Here is an 18,731-nt window from a genome sequence, read left to right as displayed (position 1 = left end):
AGGCATGGCAGAATTGTAGAATAACTGCTGACTGTAGCAAGAGGTTTAAAAGGCAGGTGGTAGTGGCAGAGATTTTATTTGGCAGACAGCCTAAAAAGATAAGTGTTTATATCATCCATACCAGCAGACTTGTATGGGTACAATTTTAGCAACTCCTTCTGCACCTAATTTACTTGTAAAGGCCTAAAGGGGAAATGGGGCGGTATCCAGAGGGGGAGCTCTGTAGAGAGTAGAAGGACCAGTATGGGCAGTAGTAGTAGTCTGGGCAGATTGTCAGTAGATATATTTCCCATGGATTTTACTGTATTCTATAATTTTTTAGGACCAGAACCACTGGTTCTTGTAAAAATCTACCTTTAATTTCCTAATTGCCTGAGTAGCCAACGTTATGCACCAAAGCAGGTGTTTATGGTGGACCAGCTCAGACAGTTTAAAACTGAACCAGGGGCTATAATAGTTTTTGCTATAGACTTTCTTGAGATGGGCATGTTTGTTCATAACTTAAGGAAAATAATGTTTCAAAAAAGACCCTGAATCCTCAGCCAAGATTTTTTCTTGAACTAACTCTTGAAGGGATATTCTCTACAGTTGTGGTAAGGTTTCTGTTTAGCTGGGTTGAGAGTGTTTGTTTACACACAGCCGTGACCTTGTGACCAATGTGTATACGATGCCAAGTGGTTGAATAACTGGACAAGGTGACTGCCTGTCAAACATAATAATAAAACATTGGCTTAAACCCAACACATTTATGTTGGGTGTACACAAATTACTAAGATAATGTGTGTGCTTTACTCTGCACCTAAGATGGTGAACACTGAAAAGAAGGTCGAATCATTCTTTTCCTGTCTACTTAAGGCGGTGTTATAGTCTACTTGAGTAATTGACCGGAGGCCTTCCTCTTGTGCTGACAGATCTTAATATATACGTTGGTGTAAATGTAAAGATTCAGTCAGTCTAGACATCAGTCTAGAAAATTGCTTGATAAACTGTCTACATAGGAAATTTCTAGCTAATGACTGTTCCTGGACTCAAGAAGTGCAATCATCTGTAGCTCTTGCTACAATAGTAATGAAAGTGCATGTTCTATTGAAGTTTTGGCTCCTGCATTGTAAAAGTAAATTTCAGATGCTTTAGGCACATTCATTTGTTATTGTTACTTGCTGTGATATCAATGGGCCTCATTCACCAACCATTCTGAAGAAGAAAGTCCTTGTTAAAACCCACTTAAGCAGTTTCCACGAAGATTCTGACATTCACCAATGTTTTCTTATTTGGGATTTGTTCTATGGTAAGAACAGAATCTATACACACTCAAGAGCACACTTAAGCACACTTGAGTGCTGACATGCATGTTTGTGCCAAATTATAAGTTATTGCATTTTTTTCAATTCTACAGTTTTATACTACTTTGTCATTGATTGCATCTCAGCATTAGATAATTTTTTATTTGTGAACAATATTTGAGAGAAATAGGTCTTTTGTGTATATAGAGAAAGTCTTGATAAATGGGGGCAAAAACAAAAGTGTTGCTTTTATAATTTTGTTCAGTGTAGGTTATGATGACTGACTATTTGGTCAAGTGAAAAGACGAAAGTGTGAGAGGTTCTGTTTTGTTCCGTTTAGTTTTTACTGTTGTCCCTGAACGTAACCTGTTCTGTTTGGTTTACATCCTTTGTTGTCCTAATTGTGACAGAAAGAATTGTAGAAACACCTCTACTGTACAAGGGGTTGTGGTCTATTTTACCCCAAAAAGCATGCACGGATGCATACTTCAAAAATACACCAGAAATTGGAGACCACCTGGAAACTTTTGGCAAACTATTTTCAGCGTACTATGGTTTGGAACATACTTGGAACATACATCTTCTCGCATACTAATCTGGCATACTATATAGTATGCAAGTATGCAATTTGAGATTCAGAGATTCAGAACTGCTGCATCATGCCCTTCTATGGGGTTTGGCGGGGCATTTACCAATGCTAATTAGGAACAACTGGCACATGCTTTCAATTTACGAGGACAATGGAATTCATCATTATAAGAACATAGGTGCGAACAATTCTGTAGTTTAAGAACATGTCATGAATCTGACAGACATTTGTTAGGACCTTTCTCAAGAACAAATTTAAGAAAAAACGAATGAAAATATTGGTGAATGAGGCCCAATGCTCTAGCTATAAATAAAACTTTAAATCGTCACTTTCTCAAGGTTCAATGTTTTCCTGTGCAAATTGATGAATTAGAATCTGTAGTTAGTCTCCTACTTTATTTCTCCATAATATGTTTTCATGTTGTTAAGTGGCTGGTTCCATTGCTGAATTGTATATTTATAGTTTCGTTATTATGTGAGCAAATTAAGCTTAGGACTGAATTCTGTTATTACTAATCCCAGAATGTTTTCAGAATGACAGGTTATTAGAAGATAAGATAACAAATGTAAATATAAATGGCAACAGACAGAAATAACTGATGGATGCAGGTGCATGTTTGAGCCTTGTGAATAGCTAGATCCTGACCAGCAGTGTCCTCTAGTGTCCTGGTGCAATGCTGCAATTTTATGATGAGGTAATACAGTTGTGCTCATAAGTTTGCATACTCTGGCAGAAATTGTGAAATTTAGGCATTGATTTTGAAAATATGACTGAAAAAAAGTCATATACTGCAAAAAAAACTCTATTTTATTTAAGGATAGGGATCATATGAAGCCATTTATTATCACATAGTTTTTTGGCTCTTAGGTCTTACGTGGATGTCCTGAGCAGGCTAGATACTGAGCCATGGGTAGCAGAAGAGAACCGTCAAAAGACAAGCGTAACAAGTTAATAGAACATTATAAAGATGGAAAAGGATATAAAAAGAGAGCTTTGCAAATGCCAGTCAGTACTGTTCAATCACTTATTAAGAAGTGGAAAATTCAGGGATCTCTTGATACCAAGCCAAGGTCAGGTAGAACAAGAAAGATTTCATCCAAAACTGCCAGAAGAAATGTTTGGGATACAAAGAAAAACCCACAGACAACCTCAGGAGAAATACAGGCTGCTCTGGAAAAAGGTGAGGTTGTTTCAAGGAGCACGATACGACGATACTTGAACAAAAATGAGCTGCATGGTGGACTTGCCAGAAAGAAGCCTTTACTGCGCCAATGCCACAAAAAAGCCTGGTTACAAAATGCCCAACAACATCTTGACACGCCTAACAGCATCTGGCACACTGTAATTTGGAGTGACTAGACCAAAATAGAGCTTTATGGTCACAACCATCAGTGCTATGTTTGGAGAGGGGTCAACAAGGCCTATAGTGAACAAAATAATAAACTCAAACATGCAATGTGTCATAATTATCAATTGAAGTAATCCAAAAGTAATGGGAAAAAAAATCTAAATGATCTGTAATCCAATTACAATATTTTTGTTAGTAACGTAATGGATTACAGTTACTGTTTTTTTGGTAAGAAAATTACTTGTTATCTGTTACTCCCCAACTCTGGATGTACTATACAAGTGGCACTGCCTGGCCATGCTCTGTCGCCATCATGGTACATACATGCTATTAATTAGTAATTATATTTTTCCTTATATTTCAGATTATTTATTGTCTGCTTTTGTTACTATTTTAATTGTAGCTGTTTTATTCTCTAATTACCTTGCAATATAAATATGTTTTATTGCAATTGAAATGTAGTCCTTAAAAAGGATAAGTGCTTTTATTTTGAAAGCTCATTCCTACAAACAGGAAATAGAATAGATCGCTCTTATTCTCGCTGATGTACATGTCTGGACAAAGCGGCGACAGAAAAAATATGAGTCGCTGCAATCGTCCTCTTCTCGTTTTGAAAATGGCTATGTAAATAAAAAATAACTAAATAAAACCATCGTGTGTCCAGTGGACTCCTCAACATGGCAACTGAGGAGGAGAGGGGCGTTGTGCGTGTCAAAGTCAAGGTGAGGAATACTATAATGAATGATGGAATTGCTGCGGCTGTAACGTACCGAAGCTGTCGTTTTTTTGACAGGTATCACATTTCCAGGTAGAGATAGCTAGCAATTGACATTTCTGTGGCTTATGTATTTTAGCCAGTTTTCTTTTATCAAGCTTGTAGCTAGCCTGCTTTATGTTTGGCTTACCGTATGGCCATCCAATACCATCTCCCCTGTCCAGATGATTGCTTTGTTGTTTTTAGCATTGGTTGCTAACATCTAATGAGGTGGACAGTTATAACGTAACCCTGTCTTGGATCTTTTGACTTGAAATTGAAAGTCATTAAGTATCATGCTAAAATAACGGATTAGGACGATTCGATTATTGATAATGGGGGCCCTACTTGCTGTTGTGATGATGCGTTGTGGTCGTGCACAGGAGAAAAAAATTGAAACCAATTTCTTAGTCAACTGAGCACGAGAGTCTTGACAGCAAGGGTAATTATCTTATTTCAAATAATGAACTCAGTGATTCATATGAAATACAGTGACGTGGCTGGTTGGTTTAAAGCTTATTTGGATATTTAATACAAGTGAGTCATTGAGTAAATATTGCCATTACCAGTCACCTGAAAATTAAAAAGGTTTTCTTTTCCTCATGACAAGGTCTGTAGAATTAAAAACATTCTTATAGTGTTGGTGATAAAAAGCAACAGTGCTCTACTGTGTATTCTGGGTTATATAGCTCTCATTAACACAGTACTTCATTTTATTAGGGTAGGACATACCATTGCCCATAGTTCACATGTTGCCTTGTCAGAAGGATGTTCAGTTAACTCCAGATGGCCTTTAGAAAGTATCCAGACTCCTTAACTTTCTCCACATTTTATTGTGCTATATACCTAATGTATAAGTGAGAGAAGTCCATTACACAATTTCCAATAATGACAAATTATAACACGTATTTAGAAATGTGTACCAATTTATTGAAAATTAAATACTTAAATATCTCAGGTATGTAAGTATTCACCTTGATTTCAGATTCAGTTCGGAGGCATCCTGTGTCCTTTCATCATCATTGAGATGTCTCTAAAGTTTGATTGGAGTCCACCTTTGGCAAATTCAATTGATCGTACAGAAAGGCATACACATAAAATTAGATCCCACACTTCAATGCTCTTTCAACAACACCTGGCTACACATGCCACAATATTCGATGGGCAAAGATCCAAACCCAGGGTGTAAAAAATGCAAGGTATATGTTAAAGAGTTTGATGTTTCAAATATGGTTGAGGCTTCGTTATCAAGCTCTATGAGAGGGACAAAACACATCAGCTGTGTGGCAGCTCAGGCGACCTTTACCCCCATCGCATGCATAGTAATACCCGTTATGTACATTTTGGGGCGGATTCCCAGACAGGGATTAAGCCTAGTGCTAGACTAAAAAGCTATTTCAATGGAGATTCTTCACTGAGAGTAATTTTTACTCTAGAACTAGGTTTAATCCCTGTCCGGGAAACCGGCCCTCAATGTTTTGCTGTTACATATGTGAAGGTACCGTATGCATATTTATAATTTTACATATTGATGCTGTTATTGTAGCTTATTTCTATATAAAATCTATTGATAAATGTTTGAATCAACCTATTTGTGTAATTCCTCAGTTATTACTTAGTTTTGCAATAGTGGGACTTACAATATAATGTTTTTTGTTTTGCTGAATTTTGCATAATTAATTTTATGTATATGTAAATGCCACAAATGTATCTTCAAAATTTCGTTAAAAGTCATGGAATTGTCAAAATGTGTATGAACCCTGTAAAAGGCATGCTGTGACAAACAGCTCTTAATGGTTTATTTCTACAACCCCATTTCCAAAAAAGTTGTGACGCTGTGTAAAATGTAAATTAAATCAGAATGCAATGATGTGCAAATCATTTAAACTCTATATTCCATAGAATATATTAGGTCAATTGGCAACAGCTGAGTAACATGATTGGGTATTAAAAGATCATTCCAGAGAGGACGGGCCTGTCAGAAGTGAGGATGGGGTGGGATTCACCACTCTGTGAAAGACTGCGTGGGCAAATAGTGCAACAATTTACGAATAACGTTTCTCAACATAAAATTGTAACGTGTTTGGGGATGTCACCATCTATAGTGATGATTTAGAGAATCCGGAGAAAATATTTTGAGAATCCAGAGACATCTCTGCAAGAGACAAGGCTGAAAACCAATACGGGATGGGCATGGTCTTTGGGCCCTCAGGCAGCACTGCATTAAAAATAGACACGATTCTGTAGTGGACATCACTGCGTGGGCTCAGCAACACTTCCAAAAAACATTGTCTGTGAACACAGTATATAAACAAGATCCAGAAACGCCACCGCCTTCTCTGGGCCTGAGCTCATCTAAAATGGATTGAGGCGAAGTGGAAAACTGTCCTGTAGGCTGACAAATCAAAATCGGAAATTATTTTTGGGGATCATGGACGCTGCATCCTCTAGACTAAAGTATATAGGTTTTGGAGCAACATACGCTGCCATCCAGACAACGTCTTTTTCAGGGAATGCCTTGCTTATTTCAGCAAGACAACGCCAAACCACATCCTGCACGTATTTCAACAGCACGACTCGGTGGTAAAAGACTGCCTGCAGTCCAGACCTGTCACCCATTGAAAACATTTGTCACATAATGAAACTACAGCTGAAGTCCGATATCAAGCAAGAATGTGAATACATTTCACTTTCAATACTACAGCAAGGTCTTCTCTGTTCCCAAACACTGACAGAGTATGGTTAAAGGGTGATACAACACATTGGTAAACACGCCTCTGTCCCAAGTTTTTTGAAACGTGTTGCTGACATCAAATTCAAAATGGGCATGTTTTTCCAAAAACAATAACATTTCTCAGTTTGAACATTTGATAATGTTGTCTTTGTACTTTTTTCAAATTAATATAGGGATAAATGATTTGCAAATCATTGCATTCTGTTTTTATTTGCATTTAATGCAGTGTCCCAACTCTTTTGGAAATAGGTTTGTATTTGTTTTTTATAAACAGGTATTTTTTGTAATTCATGATTAAATTAAGGTAAACAAAATACCTTCCCTATGGTGAAGCATGGTAGTGGCGGGATCATGCTATGGAGATGCTTCTTAGAGGCTGGGAATGGGAGACTGGTCAGGACAGAGCAACAGAGCAAAATTCAGAGAGGTCTTTGAAGAAAACCTGATCCAGAGTGTAAATATACTCAGACTAAGATGGGGATACATCTTTCAACATGTCAACAATCTGAAGCACGCAGCCCAGACAATGCCGGAGTGTCTTCGGTACAAGTCTGAATCTCCTCGAGTAGTCCAGCCAAAGCCTGGTCTGAACCCCATTGAACAGCCTATGACCTGAAGATCGCAGTTCACTGATGCTCCTCATTAAATCAGACAGAGAAAATCTAGAGGGAAGAATGAGAGAAACAAATCCAGGAAAGCAAAGCTAGTAGAGGCATTACCAAGAAAACTTTACTGCGAGGATTGCTGCTTAAGGCGCTTCCACACAGTATTGAATAAAGGGGATGAAGACTTATGTAGATAAGATATTTCAGATTTCTATTTTAAATAAATCGCCACACATTTCTAAAAACTTGTTTTTGTTATCTCATTATGGGATCTTGTGTGTAGATTGATGGTAAGAAATGTTTTATACATTTTGAATCAAGTCTTGTGGAGAAAGTGAATGGGTATAAATACTTCCCCAAGATGCTGCAATTATAGTAATGTAAGCCTAATAACTTGGCAGGAATTTGTAATCGTTCTGCACATTACTTTGGAATAATAATCAGCAATGCCACAATTTTTCCAAGTTCATGTACAGAAGAGTTGGGTTTATCCAGCTTATAACACAGTATACAAGTTATTATTTATGAAAGTGTGCCTTTCCATGTTTTGGTAACTACAGACATGGTCTCTGCTATTCTTTCAGTGTAGGCATGTGGCTCTATTAATTTACTTACAGTATCAAGCTAACAAAGTACTTGTCATTTATATAATGTTGGCTACAGTTACTCATAGCTAGCATTCTTCAGGGTGCCTTTGGCCTTGATGAGCATTTGCCCAATGAAACTTGGATACAACACTGAACTACAGTCAGGTCAAGACCACTGGTGAGCACGATGAGCTGGCAGAGGAGATCATTTCTGACAGTTTGCACAAAATGCATCTGTTGTGCAAGCCTTGGTCTCGGATCATCCCACAGGTGAAGATGCCCCATGTGGAAGGCCTGAACGGGTGTGGTTACATGTGGTCTGTGGTTTGAGGCCGGTTGGACATACTACCAAATTAAAATTAAACTCCCCAACAACAGCTCTTGGACATTCCTGCATTCAGCTTGCCGATTGCACAATAATGTACCTCAAAACCTGAGAAATCCATGGCACTGTGTGACAAAACTGCACATTTACGATGGCCTTTTATTGTCCCCAACACTAGGTGCGCCTATGTAATGATCATCCTGTTTAATCAGCTTCTTGATATGATAAACCTGTTAGGTGGATTAATTATCATGGAAAATATGAAATATTATGGCAAAGAAACATGACCATCACTTTACAAAAGTATTTCTATTTTTGTTAGGAAAACTTACATTGCTACTACACACAACAGAAGCCCAGTCATAAACAGATTGAGCTCTGAACAAGGATTTCTGTGAGGAGGGAGCTGCTCTTCCTTCTAAGCACATCAAAGTATGTGTTCAAGAAGACTGAGAAGAAAGAAAGAATGAAAAAAGTCAGTCACACATCAGTGATCTTCAGTTTGGATAGTTGAGTTTTTCCTACTGAGAATTCCTACTGAGAATTCTTTAGATGATCATTTAAACCAGAGGTGTCAAAATTGTTCTGTGGAGGGCCGAGGGAACCAATGTATAGGAAAAAACTAAAACCTGCTGACACTCGGCCCTCCGTGGAACCATTTTGACACCCCTGATTTAAACACTTGTTTTAGAAACATATGCTTTCTGATAATTTCAAATATTGCAGAAAGATTAATTACCAAGATTCATAGTAAATGGGAGTTGTAGAATTTGAACATTTAGGTCCTATGTTAGCTAGACATGTTAAACTGGTCATATTATTTTAGAAACTCTTGAAAGGTAGGGTTTCAGAGGTTTTTGCAAAATGGGAAGGGTGTCTGCTGTCCTAAAATAATTAATATTCAGTCTCGCTAGAAGTTGCTAAATTCTTATGATTATTCCTAGGAAGTTAGTAGATACTCGACTTATAAGCAGTATAAGAAAACAGGAGCACATAACACCAATTTTGGCCTCTATCCATTGGCTTCCTGTTCGTTTCAGGATTGATTTTAAGATTGCTGTCTTTAAGGTTTTAAATGGATTGGCCCCTTTATATCTGTCTGAACTTTTACATTGTCATTTTCCAGCCCGAGCACTGAGGTCAGCTAACCAGTTACTTCTAGTTGTCCCAAAAGCCAGGCTAAAAACTAGAGGGGATCGAGCTTTCGCGGTGGGTGGTCCCATCCTCTGGAATAGACTACCACTGCATATTTGAAATGCCCAGACTATACACACTTTTAAGTCATTGCTAAAGACCCACCTTTTCCCTCTGGCTTCTAATCATAGCTGAGTTGGCCTTAAATGTCTGTGCTGCTATTTTGTCTGTGTCTTATGTGTATCTACGTAATGCTTTACCTGTAAATTTCATATATTTTGTATACTTTGTTATTTTGTCCTGTACAGCCCTTTGGTCAATGACAGTTAAATGTGCTTTTTTAAATACATTTGACATTGATACTAGTAAGCCTATTACTGGCTAATAAGCTGTTAAAACAGCCAGTGGCAAAAGCAATACAGTTCATAGACGCTATGGTGGAGGTAAACTTAATAAGAAACGTTAGTCAGTTCAACACAATCCTCTGAGTCTAATGACTGCTGAAATGTGTAATGCCATAAAGTAGTGGTTAAAGACAATGCCTCTCATGTGGAAGACCTAAGTTAGAATCTATTGAGAGCAACAACATTTATTAATTATTTCTGTTAGATTGCACGATTCTCTTGTTTTTTCATATAATGAAAAAGTAAGTTATCATCGCCTTTATTGATAGTTACTGTATAAATGGCATCCACGAATGAAAGAAAAAGTATGTTGTTCTGACATGAAAGAAAAAAATATGTTCTTATGCCATGAAACGAAATAGCATTGTCAGACTCAGCAATTGCTCAATTCTTATGACTGTTCCAGTAAGTTAGTAGATACCGGTAAAGCTTATTAATGGCTAATACGCTGTTAAAAATGCCAGTGGCAAACAGCATACATAGATGCTATTTGTCGTGTAGGTAAACCTAGTAAGAAACGTTAGTCAGTAACTGTATCAATGTCATTCATAAATGGCCAATTAACTATTAAAACGACCAGTGGCAAAACAGGATTTGTTCAGGATATACAGATGCCGGGTGTCAGTATAGACAAGAGGCTATACTGACAGCCAGCAAATGTACAGCTCTGTGTGTAGTGGTTAACGTCACAGCATTTCAAGCGGGCGACCAAGGTTTGAATCTCGAGGTGGCAACTCTTTTTATCGCGGGCCTGTTGAACTAGGCTTGGCTGGTTTCTTGTTTTTAAATCTTCCCAAGGACCGCCTGCAGTAGCTCTGCATCACCGGTTAAATACTCCTATGTAAGTGAAATGCGTACATAGTAAACAAAACATATAGATAAGAGATATGCTTGTAATACAAAAGAAACAATTTAGTGGGATATCAATGGGTAAAGTAGTCTAGACCGCCTATAGTGTCCTAAATGCATTTGAAACATAGGGCTAGGATGCAATTAACCCTGTACTGTGTTTATATAAACTGTACCAGTCAAAGGTTTGCACACAACTACTCATTCAGGGGTATTTCTTTAGTTGTAATACTTTCTGCATTACAGAATAATAGTGAAGACATCAAAACTATGAAATAACCATTATGGAATCATGGTAGTAACCATAGAAGTGTTAAACAAATCAGAATACATTTCATATTGTAAATTCTTCAAAGTAGCCTCCCTTTCCCTTGATGACAGCTTTTTACAATTTGCATTGTGTCAACCAACTTCATGAGGTAGCCACCTGGAATGCATTTCAGTTGACAGATGTACCTTGTTAAAAGAACATTTGTGGCACTTTTCTTTCTTAATGCGTTAGACCCAATATGTTGCATTATGACAAGGTTGTGTTGGTATATAGAAGACCATCATTACTGTAGTAGGCCATATTATGGGAAGAACAGGTCAGTCAACCAGAAATATGTCACGACATTTGTAACTTTCTAAGAGTGAAGTCTCAAAAACCATCAAGTGCTATGATGAAACTGGGTCTCATGAGGACTGCCATATGATAGAAAGACCCAGTTATTTCTGCTGCAGAGAATAAGTGGATCTTCGATTTTTGGGTCGAACCGATGTGCCTTTGTGACATGCAGAGTGAATGAACAGATGATATCTGCTTGTTTGGTTCCCAATGTGAAGCATGGAAGAGGAGATGTTTGATGGTGTGGGGTTGTTTTGCAAGTGTGTTGTTGATTTATTTAGAATTCAAGGCACACTCTGGCAGCATGGCTACCACAACATTCTGCAGCAATGCGCCATCCCATCTGGTTTGCGCTTAGTGGGACTGTCATTTGTTTTTCAACAGCACAGTTACCCAAAACACATCTCCAGGCTGTGCAAGGGCTATTTGGCCAAGGAGAGTGAAGGGGTGTCACTCGACTTCAACCCAATTGAGATGGTTTGGGATGAGTTGGACTGCAGAATGAAGGACAAGCTGCCAACAAGTACTCAGTATGTGGGACTGTTGGAAAAGCATTCCAGGTGAATACCTCATGAAACTGGTTGGGAGAATGCCAAGAGTGAGCAAACCTGTCATCATGGCAAAGAGTGGCTAATCTAAACATTTAATGTATTTCAATTTGTTAAACCCTTGGTTACTACATGATTCCATATGTGTAATTTTATAATGTTGATGTATTCACTATTCTACAATGTGGAAAATAATAAAAAATAAAGGAATACCTCTTGAATGAGTTGGTGTGTGCAAATCTTTGATTGGTACTGCATGTCACTGGGTTAAGAATGGTAGCCTGGGTTTAAGTTTTGAAATTAATTAGGAGTGGAAGCCAGGCTTAGCTTTTTACTGAAAATGTAAGAAATGTATGCAGATATGATCAGTAATAGGCTTACAATGTACTGTATCTCCCTGAATGTTTACATGATTGATTTCTCACCTTTGTCAGAAGTGTGAGGGGATGCTGCCAGTGGAGTTTCGCTCATTTGCTGTGGATCCCCAGATTACATCACTGGAGGTGCTACAGCACATCCTCATCCGAGCCTTCGAGTTAAATGGGTGAGGAGCATCACTGACATCTTTGTGTGTACTGTGCTGTTGATTGGCATGGTATGCAGCATAATGGAGGAGCATACAGATGGCAATACATTTACCAGAAATACCTTGTTTGCCCGATCTTTACAATTTGTATTTTATTGGCATTAGCTCAGAATACGTGATTCAAATTTTTATATCCATGATGCGGGCAATTTGAAAAACTGCAAGAGTATTTTTAGATAATTATGTATTGGTGTGATAAACTGTGTTTAACACCCCAATATGCACATTTGCTATTCTGCAGACAATATTGCAAAGTATTGTTTTTAGAGCTCTCCCCACAACACAGTTGAATGAAATTATGGAGGTTGATGTATGGAATTCTTTTGATTGTATGCTTTGTATAATAGATACAATCCACCTGTCTTCTTCTTTTCTCATTAGCAAGCGTAACTTTGGGATAAGTTACCTCTCTCGAGACCGTGGAGGTGTAGAAGTGTATCTCTCACTTCTGTCTGACTGGGATTTAGATGCTGCGTTTGTCAGTGCAGCTAAACCATATCTACAGCTCAAGGTGGACATTAAGCCATCTGAAGACAGTAAGCAGACTTGTTAAATGTTCTCTCATATAACCAGACCCCTCATTTTACCACAGTTAATTGTTTTTATTTGAATATTTTTTTGTGTTCCTTGGCATCACCATCTTTAGAACTTGAACAATATTTTGTTTCTATTTGCATGTGTGCTTTTATTCAGTTTTATACTTATAGCTCTATATATTTACTTATCGAACTCTGCTTCATAAAGTACTATTGATCCATCGCCTTGTTTTCCAACTTTGTTATTTTCTTTAGGTCCTGTTATGGAAGACTGGGATATAATAAGCCCCAAAGATGTGATTGGTTCTGACCAGCTTCCTGGTGATAGGAGGTCCTTGGCGGCTACTGCCCTTCCTTTCACCCAATCCCTGCTGTCCCAGGTTACTGATGTCGCTATCGCTCTTCACCCTGTCAGACATCTTTTTTACCTGCCAGTCACTGCTGCCTTGAGTCAGGTCCTTCTGATAATGCTCAATAACTCCACTAGGTTAGTGTTTCTCTCTATTTCCCACCTGTGGTTTAATGTTTGCTCTCTGTCTGTCTCTGTTCAGATGATGGGACGAACATTGTCCAGAGTACAGCAGGCCTTGAGCTGGACTTACGGGGAAGAGGTGAAGCCTTTCAAGCCCCCATTGAGCGATGCTGAGTTCCATAGTTACCTCAATGGCCAGGGCCAGCTGTCCCGTCCTGAGGAACTGAGGCTACGCATCTACCATGGTGGGGTGGAGCCTTCACTACGCAAGGTAACAGGAACGTCGTGGACAAATTCCAACAACAAAAGTGCTTCAGGGAAGCACTTTTCACCCTCAGTACCAAAGGATATTGTATCATAGCATATCACATATGGCTGAATCCTAACATGTAACTTCCCCTAACCATTGCATCAATAATGTCAATAAGGAATTTGTGCAAGCATTTGACTTGTGATTAAGAAGGGCCCACGGGCTCCTTGTGTAAACAGAGTATCAGTTTAGGTAAATCCCCAGAAAAGGTTTGTACAAACATATCAATTTGATGGTAGGATGAACAGTGTTTGTTTACTGTACTATGGAAACTGAGGTTTTAGATTTATTGTGTGTTCCAAAAATATTTTATATTAATTTCAGATATGTCTCTTTCCTCTGTGGCCAGGTTGTGTGGCGATACCTTCTGAATGTGTATCCTGATGGGCTCACTGGTCAGGAGAGGATGGACTACATGAAAAGAAAGACCCGGGAGTATGACCACCTGAAGGGAGAGTGGTTAGCAAGGGTCAGTCCAGAGGACCTGGAATTCATAAGAGGCAACGTATTGAAGGATGTCTTGAGGACCGACCGGGCCCATTCCTATTATGCCGGCTCTGAAGACAGCCCCCACCTCACTGCTCTCACCGACCTGCTCACCACCTTTGCCATTACACACCCACAGGTGTGTAGATATCTTTTGTCTTCTCTTCTGATTAGTTGGCTTAGGGTAGCACTATAGTAGACATGTCTGCATTTCTTTTAATATCTTCGACATTCAGAATTACTAAGGTATGGTCAACTTTAATACAATCCTACACATTTTGCCCTGAGACTGAAAGATTCCGAAATGTTATACAAACTTCCATGCCATTCTACGTATTTCTTCTTAAAATAAAGAGAATCATTTCTAGTCTTAAAGCAAATACATTAATTTGATATCTGCATGAGCATGTCTAACACAATCAAAAGGGGCAATACGAATACTATTAACATGGGCTAACTTGATGTAACTGATAACAGAGGTAGCCAACATGAGCTAGATGGATAACTGTCACTTTAAAAAGAAATGCATTAAAATTATATAATGTGCATTCTACATTTATCTCAAAAGTATGTTTATGCCAACTGAGTAAAAAATAAGGAAATTGTCACATAAAACGGGCACCAGTGGGCCTTCTGTTGCCCATCCCTATTCTAAGAGTTGTGGCATTATGAGGTCAGTATGTTCAACACTGGTGTATGACATGCCACCAGCATAACAGCCTACAGTACATCTCACTGTTGGCTTGCCTCCAAAGAAAAGCAAGGTCAAAAAGAGTCATGACTGCATTTACGTGTGTGTTCTGCTGTGAAAAAATCTGTTGATTCTGTTCAGTGTTTAATCAATTTTCAACTTTGCTTTTTAGGTATCATACTGCCAAGGCATGAGTGACATCGCTTCTCCGATACTTGCTGTCATGGACAATGAGGCACATGCATTCATTTGTTTCTGCGGCATCATGAAACGCCTGGAGGGCAATTTCCGCCCGGATGGCCAACTCATGTCCGTCAAGTTTCAGCATCTGAAGTTGCTGCTGCAGTACTCAGACCCCGAGTTCTACTCTTATTTGGTGTCCCGCGGAGCTGATGACCTGTTCTTCTGTTACCGCTGGCTGCTCCTGGAACTCAAGCGGGAATTTGCCTTTGAGGATGCCCTGAGGATGCTGGAAGTCACGTGGAGCTCCCTGCCCCCCGACCCTCCTGAAACGGAAGTGGAGCTTCTTGGGCCACCCCTGGAAATGGACCAGACCCTAGTGACCTCTGAGAGTGGCTTTGAAAAGAGGCTCCCTTTCACAGGAAATGAAGAAGGGGAACGGAAAGAGAAGCAGCGGCGACGACATATGTTGAGGCCTTCAAGAGAGGAGGCAGACGGGCTGGGGAATGTCAACATAGAGGGGGTAGAGGGGGTAAGGAATATCGACATGGAGGGAGAGGGGGAGGACAGACGAGAGGCTGAGGGGAACTTAGACATGCACAACATTGGGAAGGAGAAGGCGCACCCCAACGCAACGGTTGCTGCCTTTGAAGAGCAGGGGAGTTTTGGTGAATTCAAGTACTACAGCGCACGTAACGAAGACAATTTTGATTTCGAGGAGAGGCCCCCACCAGAGGGTCCAGTTGGACTGGAAGCCTCCTTGCAGCTTGTGTCAGGTCTACCGGTCCGGCAGGCCACTGAAGACAGCGAGGAAGATCCGGAGGAGAGAGTGCCTCTTATAACGGACGAGGACAAGTCCTCTAGCCCAGAGACTGAAGAGAGGAGTTCCCCCAATGGGCAGACGACCTCTCCGGCCTCCCCGTTTCCACCTGGTTCCTCTCCTGGTTCTACTCCCTCCCCCTTGAGTTGGAGGGGTGACTCCCCAGACACCCCACCCCCAAAGTACATCTCCCCCATTTTACCTAACGAGTCACCAGAGAAAGCCACAAGAGGGATCTCTTCCTTTCCCTCGGTCCCGAATGGAACCGGAGCCGACTCGCCCGCCACCCCGACTGGGAGGTCTTTGGTTTCCTCTCCGCTGCTGTCTCGATCTCTGCTCTCGTCGCCTATTTTGTCCATCGGGAGAGCTCTTCCTTCCCTTCCCGTTGGCACGGTGAAGTCCTTTTCCAGTAACCTTCCCTCTCCTTGCAGCAGGGCCTCGAGCACCATGCCCACTCCGAATTCTACCAAATCGGAGAACACCACCATTAAACCTTGTTCCCTGCCACCGCCTCAAGAGTTTGGCAAAGGGAATCCTTTCATGTTGTTCCTGTGCCTGTCAATCCTCCTTGAGCACCGAGACCACATAATAAAGAACAGCTTCGATTACAACGAGCTGGCAATGCACTTTGATCGCCTTGTTCGCAGACACAACCTGAGCAGGGTGCTGCAGCGAGCCAAGGCCTTGTTTGCGGACTACCTGCAGAGTGAGGTGTGGGATTCGGAGGAAGGGGATGAGGTCAGCTCGGATTCGCCTGTCACTGGCACTGGTGCTCTGCACTCGCCGCCTTCCGCCACAAGGCCTCTTTTTACCCCTTTTTCATCCCCGCTGCCATCCTCCCCTAACTCCACCTATAACCTGGTTGACACCGTACCTTCCCCGAGTTCACCGGCCTCCCTCTCTCCCTCCTGACTTATGTGACTATATCCCCAACACACTTAAAGTACAATGACTAATGGTGGCCTACTTTGTTTCTTTGTCCCTTTATCGTACTGTTGCTCATCTCATTTAGCTCTCCACCCATGCAAAACTTGACTGGAAGGTTACTACTACTAGTTTTCCCTGTTTGCTATTAGTATTGCTTATCTCACCATCTCCTCAATTAACAAGTCCCCATGCTTACTCTTGCCTAGCTATGCACTGTTCCGTCAAGTCTTCACTGTTTCATGATGACCATGTATTTGCCTTCTCTTTTCATTATTGGGATAATTAAACGTTTCAAACGAATTTTAACTTCAAATGGTTGCCCATGGCTGGATACATGTGTTCGCCACGGGTGGCATTGTTTAGAAACTCATATTGGATGAGTCACAACTGTGTCTTTTTCACTAAAGAGCTGTGGTTGTGTGATCACACTGCTACGGACCAACACTGCCTCTTTGCTAGTCTGGACTCCTCAGCATAATGGCGGTTTGTGTGTGGTTAGTGGTTGAATCCCTACCCCCTTTTACCTGTAGTTAGAGGTAGTAGTGGGCACTGGATCTATGCTCTATACTCTTTTTAAGAAAACATCCCAGCATAGGGATTAAGTCAACACAACAACAACTCAAGAGTTTTTCTACATTTTTATATTCATGAGTCATAATTGCATATACGTAAATTACGTATTCATAACTGGGTTTTGTTGATCACCTTGACCATCACTTCCTTTTCTATGAAAATGTTTTCAGTAGGTTGCATTTTAAGTATCAGTTGAACCGAAATTGTCCTCCCCTCAAAAAAAAAACAATGAAGCTTAGTTTGCTTTATGGGAATATGCGCGGCTAAGAAAACCTATTTTGTAAGAGGCTTTATAGGAAATGAACGGGGATCAGTGTAGTTTAATGGCCAGTTTCGTTGTTTGTTCTGTCAAGTGTCTTTGTTTGCTTTAGATAGTAGATAACCAATACGACAGGGCTAATCGACTCCACTCCTGGAGGGCCCAAACACTTTCTACCTGACAGTCACTTCTGCATTTCTACCTGATTGCCCTCATCTGGTGTTAACAGGTCTGCATCAGTCACGTATATGGAGAAAATTAAGAAAAAATATTTTGGCCATTGAGGATCAGAGTTGAATAGCCCTGTGTTACAACGTGAATGGTATATGATTGGGTAATGTTTTGCTATTGAGGGGTTCAATAAATCAATGGATCATTCAAGTGGTTAAACGGTATGGCCCAATGACAAGTGTTACACACTATGCACATAGGTACTACTGTAAATTGTGCTAAAACATTACATCAGATGTTTACTAATCTTGGCTGTACAAACATGAATGATAAGGATTTTTATATACAGTGTCCTCCGTAAGTATTGGTATATCAAATAGTTTTTTCTTTCAACTCATATACTTTAAGGGTATTTTTGTGCCTAATTGTTTTCTCCATTTAGAAATGGCAACACTACGGGAACCACAGGTCTTGTATTAAGTGTGTCACTACGCTTGTCCTGACATAACAGCACGGCCCAGGGGTCCAGCAGACAATGGTGCATATTGACTTACCTCAGAAGACCACCAGAACTACAGTGGCTAAGGTACCATGCACTACTGTAGCTAGCCTCAAAAACAAAATGACCAGTATACAGTTTGTTAGTTTTTTATTGTGTGAGCTTGATAGCCTACTCGTCTTTATTTACTCCATCAAAAAGATTAATCTCATATTAAACTGCGTTTGTGAAGCTAGTAAGTTTGATGAATTTGTGGGACCTACCAAAACCAGTGTTTTAAAAAAACGTCTCAAGAAGATTCTACATATCAGAAAAGGGCAATGTGGCACACAATGCCTCCATTTAAATGAAGTACATATAGCTGTAGGTGTTGAAGACATTTAGATGAATTGTGAATGTAAGATCAATTGTGAATGTAATCCCTTGCACTTGTGGGAATTGGCCTGTATTGTTA

General features: G+C 40.0%; 1 protein-coding gene across 2 annotated transcripts; it reads left to right on the top strand.

Annotated features, from left to right (window-relative positions):
• Positions 1–3,755: 3,755 nt before the first annotated feature.
• tbc1d25 (TBC1 domain family, member 25) lies at positions 3,756–17,075 on the top strand. Of its 2 annotated transcripts, XM_020051971.2 has the most exons (8): positions 3,756–3,942; positions 11,604–11,779; positions 12,202–12,311; positions 12,735–12,889; positions 13,145–13,269; positions 13,441–13,632; positions 14,021–14,296; positions 15,021–17,075. In XM_020051971.2, exons 3-8 carry the CDS (start codon positions 12,214–12,216, stop codon positions 16,758–16,760), a joined length of 2,586 nt encoding a protein of 861 aa, XP_019907530.2. In that variant the 5' UTR covers positions 3,756–3,942; positions 11,604–11,779; positions 12,202–12,213; the 3' UTR covers positions 16,761–17,075. The 2 variants fall into 2 exon arrangements, with proteins under 2 accessions (XP_019907530.2, XP_010873951.2); XM_010875649.3 differs by lacking the exon at positions 11,604–11,779.
• Positions 17,076–18,731: the final 1,656 nt, after the last annotated feature.

Source organism: Esox lucius, chromosome 12 (assembly GCF_011004845.1).
Source record: "Esox lucius isolate fEsoLuc1 chromosome 12, fEsoLuc1.pri, whole genome shotgun sequence".
Classification (NCBI taxonomy): Eukaryota; Metazoa; Chordata; class Actinopteri; order Esociformes; family Esocidae; genus Esox; species Esox lucius.
This window is presented reverse-complemented; position numbering and strand designations above follow the sequence as displayed.